The sequence below is a fragment of the Macrobrachium nipponense genome, chromosome 11, assembly GCF_015104395.2.
Source record: "Macrobrachium nipponense isolate FS-2020 chromosome 11, ASM1510439v2, whole genome shotgun sequence".
Lineage (NCBI taxonomy): Eukaryota > Metazoa > Arthropoda > Malacostraca > Decapoda > Palaemonidae > Macrobrachium > Macrobrachium nipponense.
The window spans coordinates 23,454,630-23,469,099 of record NC_061087.1 but is presented as its reverse complement, the minus strand read 5'-3'; the positions used below and the strand labels follow the sequence as shown (position 1 = coordinate 23,469,099).

At 37.1% G+C, this 14,470-nt stretch overlaps 2 protein-coding genes across 2 annotated transcripts in view; one reads left to right on the top strand and one right to left on the bottom strand.

Annotated features, from left to right (window-relative positions):
• Positions 1-14,470, bottom strand: part of LOC135198144 (uncharacterized) — a 285,187-nt gene that overhangs the window by 226,695 nt on the left and 44,022 nt on the right. The gene's annotated exons all lie outside the window — the stretch shown is intronic.
• LOC135208292 (dnaJ homolog subfamily C member 3-like) overlaps positions 8,119-14,470 on the top strand; it is a 33,737-nt gene continuing 27,385 nt past the window's right edge. Inside the window, exons 1-2 of the mRNA XM_064240398.1 lie at positions 8,119-8,186; positions 10,478-10,583. Of these exons, the coding sequence (XP_064096468.1) occupies positions 8,119-8,186; positions 10,478-10,583 (174 nt within the window). The remainder of the gene's footprint in view (positions 8,187-10,477; positions 10,584-14,470) is intronic.

The following is a 14,470-nucleotide window of genomic DNA, read 5'->3' as shown; positions in this document are numbered from 1 at the left end:
CTATATATTCACGTTTTAAGTACAAAACACTCGTTTGAAAAATTGAAGTATGTATATGCAAATAACTTCCAAATCTTAAAAATAAAATGTAAATCTCTTTCCAATGCCTTCCTTGAAGCACTCATTCCTGACGCAAAATTCCTTGACCGCTGCCATCATACCTGATACCCTCAGTAACACTATAACCTCATCCTATTCCAAAAATAAGTCTTTTTCTTCTTTTTTTTCCCCGCCGTCCTCTCACCTTCCCTATTACTGCGTGCTTAAAGAGGTTGCTCTCTGCTGATCCTAAATGTCACAGCATACATTATTTGGGGACCTTTGCCTTTCTCTCCTATCGTTTTCTTTTCGTAAAACCTTCATCTCTCCCAGCCGATATTTTCCTGTTACCAAATACCATAAATTCTGTTCATCCATATCTTCACTCCCTCTTTGCATATTTGGCATGAATGTTTTTTAGCCTGTCTCGTCCTTAGTATATCGAGTAATTACATGAGAGTACAACGTAATAACAGCAATATGCAAAATTAACAAGTTCATTCAACAAAAGTAGCAGCTCTCTGAAACTATTTGTCAATGATTTTTAAAATTTCTTGTTTCATGAAACTGGGTTTACCACATCAAAGTTCATCGTCACTGTAAAGTTTATATATATATATATATATAAATATATATATATATATATATATATATATATATATATATATATATATATATATATATATATTGTAACATAAAAAAAAACTTTCTATGGTAAGGATTTACGAGGAGAATATATCAGGAAACAGTGACAACTCACTATAACTTAAAATGTACTTTAATAACAACTAGTAAGGAAATTAAAGTCACAAACAGAACATTAAACAAATTACGGACGCTTTACACAAAAGCAAAGACTCGCTACACAGCACTTCATCAGACTACTAATCACTAATCACTGCATTTTACAGTATAATACCCAAGTCACAAAGCTTTACATCAACACAACATATAATTCACTGTAACATCAAAAAGTTAGTGGCAACCAACGTTACATCACACAAGAAAACGTCCAAATGGATAAACAATACATTACCATATATTCCTCAAAACTTGATACACTATTATAATCACTTGTTTGTTTCAGCTCCAACGAAAATAGTCGTTTTGGGCCTTTATATACCAGACTCACGCTAGACATCCATGGACCAAATATCATTGTTTCGGTACATTATCCTTGGCGACTACCGCCTACGCCAAGCGCTACTGCCATCTGTTGTCTAGTGTACACGCTTTTTTTCTATGCAAATATCAATTTCAACCTTTTCTGCAATTTTACATTCAATAAATCAATATTCCTTTACATTCCCCCCCTTTTAACTCAGCGGCTCTCTCCTCAGTCCATTCTGAATTTTCACTCTTACAGTCTTAAACATTAGCTACTTCCCTTCAGCAACTATCGGAGACTGCCACGTCGTTGGTAACAAGCACTTTCCTTTAAGTAATCAACAGATCTAGAGAGAGAATCTGCAATGACATTTTCTTTGCCTGCTATATGGTGAATATTCAGTTTGAATGGTTGCAAAAATAAAGACCATCTTAAAATTCTCTTATTGTTGTGCTTACATTTATTAATAAAGGTTAAAGGGTTATTATCAGTATATACGTCTATTTCAAAGTTACTGTTAAGCAAGTATATCTCAAAGTGCATTAAACTCAAAATTAAACTTAAAGCTTCTTTTTCAACAATACTGTAATTTAACTGGTGGCTATTATATTTCTTTGAAAAGTAAGATACAGGGTGTAAAACACCATTATGTTCCTGTAATAATACACTGCCAGCTCCTACTTCACTGGAGTCTACCTGTAACTTGAATGGTAGATTAAAGTCTGGGGATTTCAGTACTGGCTTAGACATTAACATGAGCTTAAGTTTATTGAAGGCATCGTCACATTCCTTTGACCACACAAACTTCACATCCTTTTTCAGCAACTCTGTTAATGGGTAGGCTACATCTGAAAAGTTCTTACAAAATTTCCTGTAATACCCCACTGTTCCCAAAAATTTCATCACTCCACGTTTAGATGTAGGGAGGGTCAAATTCTTTATGACCTCAATATGACAATCAACAGGTTTCACTTGGCCACTTCCTATTTCATGTCCTAAATATTGAACAGTAGTTTTTCCAAATTCACATTTGGCAAGGTTTATCGTAACATTAAATTCTAATAACCTCTTAAAAACATCATATACTTTTTTAATGTGATCTTCCCAGGTTTCTCCAACAATAATAATGTCATCTAAATAAACAAATACACCTTCGAAATCCTTCAAGATATAATTCATCTGACGTTGGAATGTCAGAGGTGCATTACATAAACCAAATGGCATTACCTTATAATTATAAAGTCCATGGGGTGTAACAAATGCAGCAATATCCCCTGCTGTTTTTGTCTAACTCAATTTGATAGTATCCTTTCAATAAATCAATTTTACTTAAAAAAGGAAACTTTGCTACATTATCAATTATATCTTCTACTCTGGGCATAGGATATGAATCTTTTATAGTTACATTATTTACCTTTCGATAGTCTGTACACATTCTTGCACTTCCGTCAGGTTTGTCGACTAGAATACATGGGCTAGCCCATTCACTATGGCTTTCCTCTGCTAGTCCGTGTTTCAGTAAATAAGCAACTTCGGTCTTTAACTGTTGTTGTTGCCTGGGCGACATTCTGTATGGATGCTGACTTATTGGAGTCTCTTCTCTCAACCTGATTTTATGTTGTACTCCTTTTATCCTTTTAGGATGGTCTGAAAATAGATCTGAAAAGTTTTGAATTAGCACTTTAAAATCATGCTGCTGTTCATCAGATAAATGAATACATAACTTCCTAAATTTTTCATCATCACTCAAATAATCTGTATTTTTTAATCTAAGTTCAATTTCTTCTTCAACGTCTTTTTCATCATCCTCTTTTGCAATTGACAACACTCCACTGGATTCGTTATACTTCTTTAATTTGTTAATATGGAAAGTTTTAACTTTCCTCCGTCCTGTAGGAAATTGAATTCGATAATTAACATCACTTACTTTTTCCTTCACCGTGCAAGGTCCTATATACTTCTGGTTAAAAACCTTACCAGCTGTAGGGAGATACACTAGAACCTTATCTCCTATGTCGAGTTCACGTTTTGCAGCCTTTTTGTCGTAATTTCTTTTCATCTCTTCTTGTACTACTTTAAGATTCTCATGTGCTACTTTCCATATTTTCTTTATTTTTTCCTTCATTTCTTGTAACGTGCTAGAATCCTTCTCATCTGAAATCAACTGATTCTTTATCACCTCCATGGGTGACCTTACCTGATGGACATATACTAACTGAAAAGGAGAATAACCCAACGATAACTGTACGCTATCACGAACGGCAAATAGCAACATTGGTATGTAGACATCCCATTCCTTTTCATTTTCACAACAGTACGTGCGAAGCATGGTTTTGAAGGTTCGATGAAATCGTTCGACCACTCCTTGGCTCTGTGGGTGATAAGGAGACGATAAACAATGCTTAATATTCTGACAGGCTAAAAATGAGGTAAACTTTCTAGACGTAAAGTTGGTTCCTTGGTCGGTTTGAACTTCTTTTGGCAAACCTACCAGCGAGAAAACTTGTTAAGCGCTTCAATTATCTTATCAGCACTCACAGTTCTTAAAGGAATAGCCTCTGGAAATCTGGTAGCACTACACATAATTGTCAGCAAATACTCGTTACCTTTGCTAGACCTAGGCAGAGGTCCTACACAATCCAAAACCAGTTTCTCAAAGGGTTCTCCTGGAACTTCAATGGGTTGCAATGGCATCACCTTAGGGTCATGTTGAGCTTTACCTACTTTTTGACATAAATCACAATTTTTACAATATTCACTACAATCTTTCTGCATCTTAGGCCAAAAAAAATACCTTAATAATTTCTCATAGGTTTTGTTTATACCTAAATGACCAGAATAACTACAGTCATGAGCAATACCTAGAACAAAATTCCTATAACTACTTGGAATGACCACTTGTTCTACAACATCATTAACATTTCTACTCTTGAACTTCCTCATTAGGATTCCATCCTTTAAAAAGTAACACTTGCCTTCCTTCTCGATATCATTTATATCAACAAGGGCATTATCTCTTATTACCTTCAAATTATCATCTTCAATTTGAGATTTAACAAATTCTTCCTTATTAACTTTCAGCATTCGCAAAGGAGTACTGACTTTACTTACTTGTAGTGTTTCCGGACTATCTTTAAACAAGTTTTGTAAATCCAAACCGTCGTCATCATTTACCTTTCCTTCGGCACTCTTACTTCTTGTAGTAACTGCACAAGCAGGAAATAAGTTTGGAAATGTACATTCAACTTCTGTAATAAATGAAGAATTAAAGGGGTTTTCTGTCAAAATTGGATTACTGCTACCAAAAACTTTGTCTCCACATACATCATTTCCAAGAATTAACTCTACTCCTGACACTGGGATTTCTCTCACCAAAGCAATTTTAACATCTCCCGAAATTAACGGAGTTTCTAACCTTACTTCTACTAATGGAGCTGAAAATTCAGGTCCAAACCCACGCAGAAGTACATACTCTCCAGTATCCTTCCACTGGTCATACATTTTTCTTATCATTACAGACTGTACCGCTCCGGTATCTCTTAACCACCTTACTTTCCTTTTTTCAACACAAGGGAGGTGTAACCAACCATCTCCCATAAAAGGGTCATACAATTCAGTACCTTTGGATGTGGACTTCTCTTCAGGTAGTCTCACTCCATTTCCTTTTACAATATCCTCAATACAACCAACATTACTAACATTTTGAACATCATTGTTACCTATTTTGTAACCTATATTCTCATCAACATCACATATATTATTACTGTCGATGCTATCGTTACAATACCTCTTACCTGGCCTAAGGGGAGAAGCAAACAAACAAGGATCTCTGTCACCACATGCTTGTGGTTGATTCAACAATGCAATGGTATTTTCAGGTTTATGATCATCCTTAAAATGTACAGGTTTATCTTTAACTTTATTTACCACTTGAATTGGACGGTTTATTGTGCGATGTGGACAACTCCTACTGATGTGTCCTGGTTTGCCACAACTGAAACATACAAAATCTCTAAAATTTTCGCCTATGTTTTGGTAACTAGGTGTAAACTGATCATTTACACTGTATCCTGCTTTTCCAGCACTAACACTAGGACCTGAATTATATTGACTTGCCCCTCTACCACCTCTATTAAAGGATTTATTATAGACTCCACGAGATGATACCTGTGAACTCGTAGTCTTACCTTGTGCCTTGTAATTTTGCTGCTCTTCCAAACTCTGCTCCTTCCAATTTTAGGAGTGACGTCAGTATTATATAGCTTATGGGTCAATGCATAATTATCAGACAATCTAATGGCTTCATCCACATTATCTACATCACGTTCATCCAAATATGTTTTAATAAGTGGATTAATACCATCCTTGAACTGCTCAAGCAAAATAAGTTCCTGAAGTTTACCGAAATCACCATTAACTTCTCGGGCATTCATCCACCTATCATACCACAGGCGTTGTTCCCGTGCATACTCCATATGAGTACGATTGTCTCTTTTTATCCAGCTTCTGAACTTCTCTCTATACCTCTCTGGCACCCATTCATAAGCCTTCAAAACTTCAGATTTAACTCTCTCATAATCCTTGGAATCATCTAAAGATAAGGCAGCAAATACTTCCCTAGCCTTTCCTCGAAAGGAGGTTTGAACCAACGTGCTCCATGACGTTCCCGGCCATTCACGCTGTTCTGCCACTTTCTCAAATTGTAAAAAAAAAATGCATCCACTTCATTTTCAACAAAAATTGGTACACTTTTTACTGCATTGTCTATTCTAAAAGATTTTGGTATTTCTCTGGACTTTTCTTCTACTTCAAGTTTCTTCATCTCTAGCTCTATCCTCTTTTGCTCAACTTCAATCTTCTTTTGCTCAACCTCTTTCTCAGCTATCTTCCTAACCTTTTCAGCTCTCTCATTTTCTAACTTCTTTAGTTCAACAGCTTTCTCATTCTCTAATCTAACTATTTGCAAATGAATCTGCATCTGCTCAACACTCATCCCTTCATAAAAAAGTTTGGACTTTTTTGGTTTAACCTTGCGTGACTTGGTTTTTTCACGTACGGCTTTGGCACCTTCCTCTTCACTTGCACTACCCTCTGTATTATTTTCACTAGCGCTTTGCTGGCTATCAGTTTCTTCCTCTTCCCAACTCATTAGTAACAACCCTTCCTTATCAGACAAAATGCCTAAAGTCATTAGCGCCTCACTTACTTTATTTGAGATTTCTTGCTTCCTTGCAGATTCTGATACTTCTACATTATAGTACCTAGCTAGAACAATCCAGTCTATTTTAGTTATACCTTCTAACTTTTCACCACTAGGACTACGTATGAAATCTTTCAAATCAAACATCTTTAATAACCTGCTCAAAATAACACAGCAAGACAAATATAGCACTAACACTATCACAACTCTCCCCCCTCTCTAAAGTACATGGAAGTACTGAAAAGCAATTAACAGTAGGGATACGTCAAGTTATGGTCGAATACGTTCGACATGAAAAAAGCAACAATTAATAAGGATACGTTCGGGTTTCGTTCGATAGAATGAGTAAACAATGAGTATGGATATGTTTGAGTTTCGTTCGATAGAATGAGCAAAAACTGAGTAGGGATACGTTCGGGTTTCGTTTGACAGGCCCCCATGTAACAAAAAAAAAACTTTCTATGGTAAGGATTTACGAGGAGAATATATCAGGAAACAGTGACAACTCACTATAACTTAAAATGTACTTTAATAACAACTAGTAAGGAAATTAAAGTCACAAACAGAACATTAAACAAATTACGGACGCTTTACACAAAAGCAAAGACTCGCTACACAGCACTTCATCAAGACTACTAATCACTAATCACTGCATTTTACAGTATAATACCCAAGTCACAAAGCTTTACATCAACACAACATATAATTCACTGTAACATCAAAAAGTTAGTGGCAACCAACGTTACATCACACAAGAAAACGTCCAAATGGATAAACAATACATTACCATATATTCCTCAAAACTTGATACACTATTATAATCACTTGTTTGTTTCAGCTCCAACGAAAATAGTCGTTTTGGGCCTTTATATACCAGACTCACGCTAGACATCCATGGACCAAATATCATTGTTTCGGTACATTATCCTTGGCGACTACCGCCTACGCCAAGCGCTACTGCCATCTGTTGTCTAGTGTACACACTTTTTTTCTATGCAAATATCAATTTTCAACCTTTTCTGCAATTTTACATTCAATAAATCAATATTCCTTTACAATAATATATATAATATATATAATATATATATATAGATATATATATATATATATATATATATCAGGAGGATAAAGTGACCCAAGAAGGATGTGACACAACAGTCACTTCTCATCAAACATTAGTCGAATTTTATACCTTCGCAAAAGGCTCCGCAGCAGTACATAGAACATATGAACTTTGTGCCATTCACCTCTATTTTCCTTGTTCTCTTACGTTTCATGGACAGTAAGGCCTTTCCTTTCCAATATCTCTTCCATATCGACTATCAAGCCCATTCTAAGTCTTCCCTTCCTCTCTCTTAGGTTTTCGTATACTTTTAAAACTACCGTTAATATTCGGTGCTTAGGCTGTACTGAATTCCCTTAACAAATGTAATCGACCCAAGGCATCATCATCTGGTTGCAGTAAATTGATGTGGAATATTCATTAACATTCCTTCATACTTCTCCTTTGTTATGGAAGTTTCTTCTTACACGACTTTCTCCAGTTCCCATACGTATCCATTAGGCACACGTTGTTATTCTACAATTATATATATGTTATCATCACCCTCTTCAGCTCCTTTTCTATGATCTGTGTTTTCGAGAGCTTTGTAAATGGTAGTTTGGGTAACATGCAAATCAAGAGCACACAGGACCGTTCGACTGATGCTCTCACCCTCGAAGATCAATGAGAAATCAAGCGTATTCCAGCTTTTAAATCAAACTCCGAATAATGTCAAAATGTTCTGAGACTTCACCATCCTTGCGTCTGAAGGTGGAATCTCTCCCGCAATGTGGGAGGTAAGTTCTTGCTCAATTTGGGAGAAGCGGTGTCGATATTATAAAAAAAAAATGCAAGAGAATCTTACAAGATATAATATTTTCCCCTATTTTCTTTTTCCTCTCCCCTAGAGCTATTGCTAATTATATCATGGACTCCTATCACATACCGCTACAAAAAAGAAAAATCATTCCAAAATACAACAAACCTCTTTTCCTTTTTCTAACCCTAACACACCCCTCTCCCTCTCTTCCTTATTGTTTCCCAATATACGAAATTTTGCATTCTCAATTATTTTGTAGAATTCTTGTCAGCGTTCAATCTCCTTTGTTTTACTGCTTTGTGTGTGTGTGTGTGTGTGTGCGAGTGTGTGTGTTTGTGTGTGTGTTTTTTTGTTGCTTCTCTCCGGTTTTCTATATTCTAATGACTGAGTATCTCTTTCCAAGGCTTTCTATCTTCTCAGACTTAGTTCTTGTCACATTTTCCTTTTGTCTAATGGTCGTTACCAAAAATATGCTTCCAGTCACGACAATGGGAGGTGGTAGTTAAAATCGATTATGGAAAGTAACCGATTAAGTTTTGCTGTTCAACCGGCATTCCGCAGTTAAAATGAATAATAATATTCCAGTGATTAAGCACCTGATGTATCTTGGATACAACAATGTGCTGTAATTAATAATTGGTTAGGACATTAGGCAGCTAAGTTTACCATCTACGGAGCTGGAAAAAGTTGAGTATATCTTAGTTTTACCATACCACTGAGCTGATTAATAGCTCTCCTAGGGCTGGCCCGAAGGATTAGATATTTTTTACGTAGCTGGGAACCAATTGGTTTCGTAGCAGCGGGACCTACAGCTTATAGTGGGATCCGAACCACATTATATCACCAGAAATAAATTCCTATGACTCCGCGTTGACCGAGCGGCGAATCGAACTTCGGGCCACCAGATTGGCAGTGTTTTAAACTGACTAAGCAGGCCACCAGACTGGTAGGAGAGCACGAAAACCACCCGTCCAACAAGGAACTGCTAGAATGGTTTATTGCTTTATAAGGAATAAGTACATAAGAAACATGTTGAATGGCTATAGTAATAATAATAATAATAATAATAATAATAATAATAATAATAATAATAATAATAATAATAATAATATTCTCAGGGGTCCACAATAGTAAAAATGTTAAAAGTTCGTGTCTATTTATACACGAACTGTTAACCTTTTTATTTTCTTTATTGTGGACCCCTAGAATATTGTATTAACTCTCGTGATAGAGTTTTTCCCAACATAATAATAATAATAATAATAATAATAATAATAATAATAATAATAATAATAATACAACCTGCTAAACGGATATATCCAACTTTTCTCTCTACAACTACAGTATTCCAAAGCAATCAGCGATAAGATCTACCTCAAAAGAAATCTACAGTTCTATAACGACTGCTCACACTAAGCCAAACTGTGATGTTTTCGTAATCTGTGGAGCATTTTACACTAAATTCCATTCAAAGGTTCCTGTCTGCAATCTCTAATCCAACAACAATCTTAAAATTGCTTAAAAAAATCTCCATAAAATGCAAGACACCGGTTTTAATTGGCGACATGTCTTGACAGATTTTAAATGGTAACGCTTTTTCTTCTGTGGATGAAGTTTGTTAGGCAGCTTTGTACACAAAGCTAATTTGATGGATGGTTTTGTAATGTCTCGATTCGATGATTTTAGCTTTTCATGTTGAATGAACTAACACGGTGGCTCTTTGGAGCATTCAATCAGCCCTCTCTTTATCATCTCCGTTGTCGAATAATTTTTGTTAACTCTCCAGTTACACAATCTTCGGTCTATCTTCCTGGCCGGTCTGTCTTCATTGCCATCTTTTATTTTTATTACCTAGTTACTCAATCTTCGGTCCGTCTTCCTGATCAATAATCTTTCCCTTTCGCGCATTTTCAACTTTATCACACAGCTTTCCATATTACAACTTCTGACGTCCGAAGCTTCTAAAGCACCTTACAAAAGTCTACGACCACAATTTCTTGAGTGTTGTAAGGTCTTTATGTCTGGAATCGTATCGTCCACTGAAATTCTTCGGCCTTTATCTTTCTCCATTACCCTCTCCGAGAGCCTTCGATCCGTTCAATTCAATTTTCATTCTTTATATACTTTCCCTTTCCCCTCCTCCTTTTTTTTTTCTTTTTTGCAGGAAGATCTTCGAACTCAGTCAAGACGGAGATGGCGGCAATTCAGTAAAGGTCTTTGGGGAATCGTCTGCTGACGTAATGATAATTGTATGCAAATTACGAAAAGAGGCGGAGGAGGAGGAGGAGGAGGAGGAGGAGGAGGAGGAGGAGGAGGAGGAGGAGGAGGAGGAGGAGGAGGAGACGAACAGGATGGGAATAACTATGGCGCTGAGGTACGAACGGAGGAGATCGTGTAGATTATTCTTCATTTAAATTCGTGACGGATGGGACAAATATAAACTGCACCTCAGACAAACCAGAGGACCTGATCTTACAGGTAAGATATAAGAGAGGGGGAAAACTTCCCCAACAAAGAAGGAAGAGGGAGGAAAACTTCCCAACAAAGAAAGAAGAGGGGGGAAAACTTACCAACAAAGAAGGAAGAGGGAGGAAAACTTGCCAACAAAGAAGGAAGATGGAGGAAAATTTCACCAACAAAGAAGGAAGAGGGAAGAAAACTTCCCAACAACGAAGGAAGAGAGGAAAACTTCCCAACAAGGAAGGAAGAGGGAGGAAAACTTCTCTAACAAAGAAGGAAGAGGGAGGAAAACAAATCTTCCCCAATAAAAAAGGAAGAGTGAGGAAAACTTCCCAACAAAGGCGGAAGAGGGAAGAAAACTTCCCATCAAAGAAGGAAGAGGGAGGAAAACTTCTCCAACAAAGAAGGAAGAGGGAGGAAAACAAAACTTCCCAAATAAAGAAGGAAGAGGGAGGAAAACTTCCCAACAACGAAGGAAGAGTGAGGAAAAAAAAAACTTCCCCAACAAAGAAGGAAGAGGGAGGAAAACTTCCCAACAAAGACGGAAGAGGGAGGAAAATTTCCCAACAAAGAAGGAAGAGGTAGGAAAACATCCCAACAAAGAAAGAAGAGGGAGGAAAACTTCCCAACAAAGAAGGAAGAGGGAGGAAAACTTCCCAACAAGAAGAGGGGAGGAAACTTCCCAACAAGGAAGAGGGAGGAAAACTTCCCAACAACGAAGAAGAGGGAGGAAACTTTCCAACAAAGAAGGAGAAGGGGAGGAAAACTTCCACAAAGAAGGAAGAGGGAGGAAACTTCCCAACAAAGAGGAAGAGGGAGAAAACTTCCCAACAAGGAAGGGGATAGGAAAACTTCCCAACAAAGAAGGAGAGGGGGGGAACAAAAAAAAAAACTTCCCACAAAAGAAGGAAGAGGGAGGAAAACTTCCCACAAAGAAAGGAAGAGGGGGAGGAAAATTTTCCCCAACAAGAAGAGAGGTAGGAAACTTCCCAACAAAAAGGAAGAGTAGGCTTCCCAACAAAGAAGGAAGAGGTAGGAAAACTTCCCAACAAAGAAGGAAGAGGTAGGAAACTTCCCACAAAGGAAGAGGGAGGAAAACTTTTCCCAACAATAAGGAGGAGGGGGAAAAAAAAAAAAAAAAACGAAAAAAAAAAAAAAAAAAAAAAATCCCCCAACAAAGAAAGGAAGAGGGAGGAAACTTCACAAATTACCCGGAAGAGGGAGACTTCCCCAACAAAGAAGGAAAGGGAGGAAAACTTCCCCAACAAAGAGGAAGAGGGGAGGAAAACTTCCCAACAAAGAAGGGGAAGAGGGAGGAACTTCCCCAACAAAGAAAGGAAGAGGTAGGAAAACTTCCCAACAAAGAAGGGAAAGACGGAAGGGGAGGGGGAAAACTTCCCAACAAAGAAGGAAGAGGGAGGGGGAAAATTTCCCCCCAACAAAGAAGGAAGAGGGAGGAAAACTTTCCCACAAAGAAGGAAGAGGGAAAGGAAAATTTCCCCACAAAGGAAGGAAGAGGGAGGAAAACTTTCCCACAAAAGAAAGAAGGGAGGGAGGGGAAAACTTTCCCCAACAAAGAAGAAGGAGGGGGAAAATTTCCCCAACAAAGAAGGGGAGGGAGGAAAACTTCCCAACAAAGAAGGAAGAGGGAGGAAAATTTCCCCAACAAAGAAGGAAGAGGGAGGAAAACTTCCCAACAAAGAAGGAAGAGGTAGGAAATGTCCCCAACGAAGAATGAAGAGGGAGAAAATTTCCCCAACAAAGAAGGAAGAGGGAGGAAAACTTCAACAAAGAAGGAAGAGGGAGGAAAATTTCCCCACAAAGAGGAAGATGGAGTGAAAACTTCCCAACAAAGAAAGGAAGAGGGAGGAAAAACTTCCCAACAAAGAATGGAAGAGGGAGGAAAATTTCCCCAACAAAGGAAGGAAGGAGGGAGAAAACTTCCCAACAAGGACGAGGGAGGAAAATTTCCCCAACAAAGAAGGAAGAGGGAGGAAAACTTCCCAACAAAGAAGGAAGAGGGAGGAAAACTTCCCAACAAAGAAGGAAGAGGGAGGAAAATTTCCCCAACAAAGAAGGAAGAGGGAGGAAAACTTCCCAAACAAAAACCCAAAAAGAAGGAAGAGGGAGGAAAACTCCCAAACAAAGAACAAAGAAGTCAAGAGGGAGGAAAATTCCCCAACAAAGAAGGAAGAGGGAGGAAAATTTCCCAACAAAGAAGGAAGAGGGAGGAAAACTTCCCCACAAAGAAGGAAGAGGGAGGAAAATTCCAACAAAGAAGGAAGAGGGAGGAAAACTTCCCAACAAAGGGAGAACGGAAGATGGAGGAAAAAATTTCCACCCAACCAAAGACGGAAGGGAGGAAAAACTTCCCCAACAAAGAAGGAAGAGGGAGGAAAACTTCCCAACAAAGAAGGAAGAGGTAGGAAAACTTCCCAACAAAGAAGGAAGAGGGAGGAAAACTTCCCCAACAAAGAAGGAAGAGGAAGAAAAAATTCCCAGCAACTGAAAACACCTATACGATTAAAATTCACCGGATATGCTCGACGAAATGAACAGCTCGGTTCATTATATTTGCTTCGAAAATTACGCCTTGTAGCTGAGCACACTCGCTAACCCGATCATCGTACGATCAGATACGGTACGTAGGGGCCTGTCAGTACTTGGATGCGTATAAACACCAATAACTGCCAAGAAATCAGCCGCCTGAACATAAGCGGAGTAAAGGCAGGGGAAAACAACCTCATATCAAAATGTCTGGCAACGAATTCAAGGACAGCTCCTTCTGCGATAACCTGCGTATAGGAAGAGGTGTGAAAAAATATCCATAATATTTATTAAATATCTATCTATATATATAATATAATACATATGTGTGTATATATATATTATACACATACATGCATACATACATATATATATATATATATATATATATATATATATATATATATATATATATATATATATTGCTTTATTGTCTCATGATAATATGGGAAAGCAGTGAATGATAAATAATGTATATATATATATATATAATATATATATAATATATATATATATCTATATATATATATATATATATGTGTGTGTGTGTGTGTGTGTGTGTGTGTGTGTAAAGAATTGCTTCGCTGTCTCACTGTTTCTTCAATAAGAATGTTAGTAAATATGTTATAACTTCTAAAGAGGCCATAATTCCGAGACTTGAACAGGCAGCAGTTTATCTATGGAACCATTAACAATATCAACATAAATCGATACAGAATTTACATTGGCGCTAAAGACTTCGTTAGTTTCAACATCAATTGCTAAAAAAAAATATCATTAATTTCAACATCAACTGCAAAATAAGAAGTATCATTAATTTCAACATCAATAACTAAAAACATTATCATTAATTTCAACATCAATTGCTACAAAAATTATCATTAATTTCAGCATCAATTGCTGAAAAAAAAATGTGCAAATGTATTTAGAAATGCGGCATGATTGTAAGTGCGGACAGAGACGAAATCGGTGAAATTACAGAAGTTTTTTGCGGTAAGGTCTGTGCATCTTAAAATCATCGTTACAGTATTCGGTACTACAAAAGCAATATATATATATTTTTTTTTTTATCTAGTCTCTTTCAGCAACTTTTTGTGTGCGTATCAGATACCACGCTGTATAAGGCAATTTTCAATTTTCCTAACGGATTTCATGAAACCCCCGAGCACTACAATGCATGTATTCAAACACTGAAGGAAATCCTATACCCCGTAATAGTGTGCAAACTGATGGAAGCTCTTATTTTTATAATCA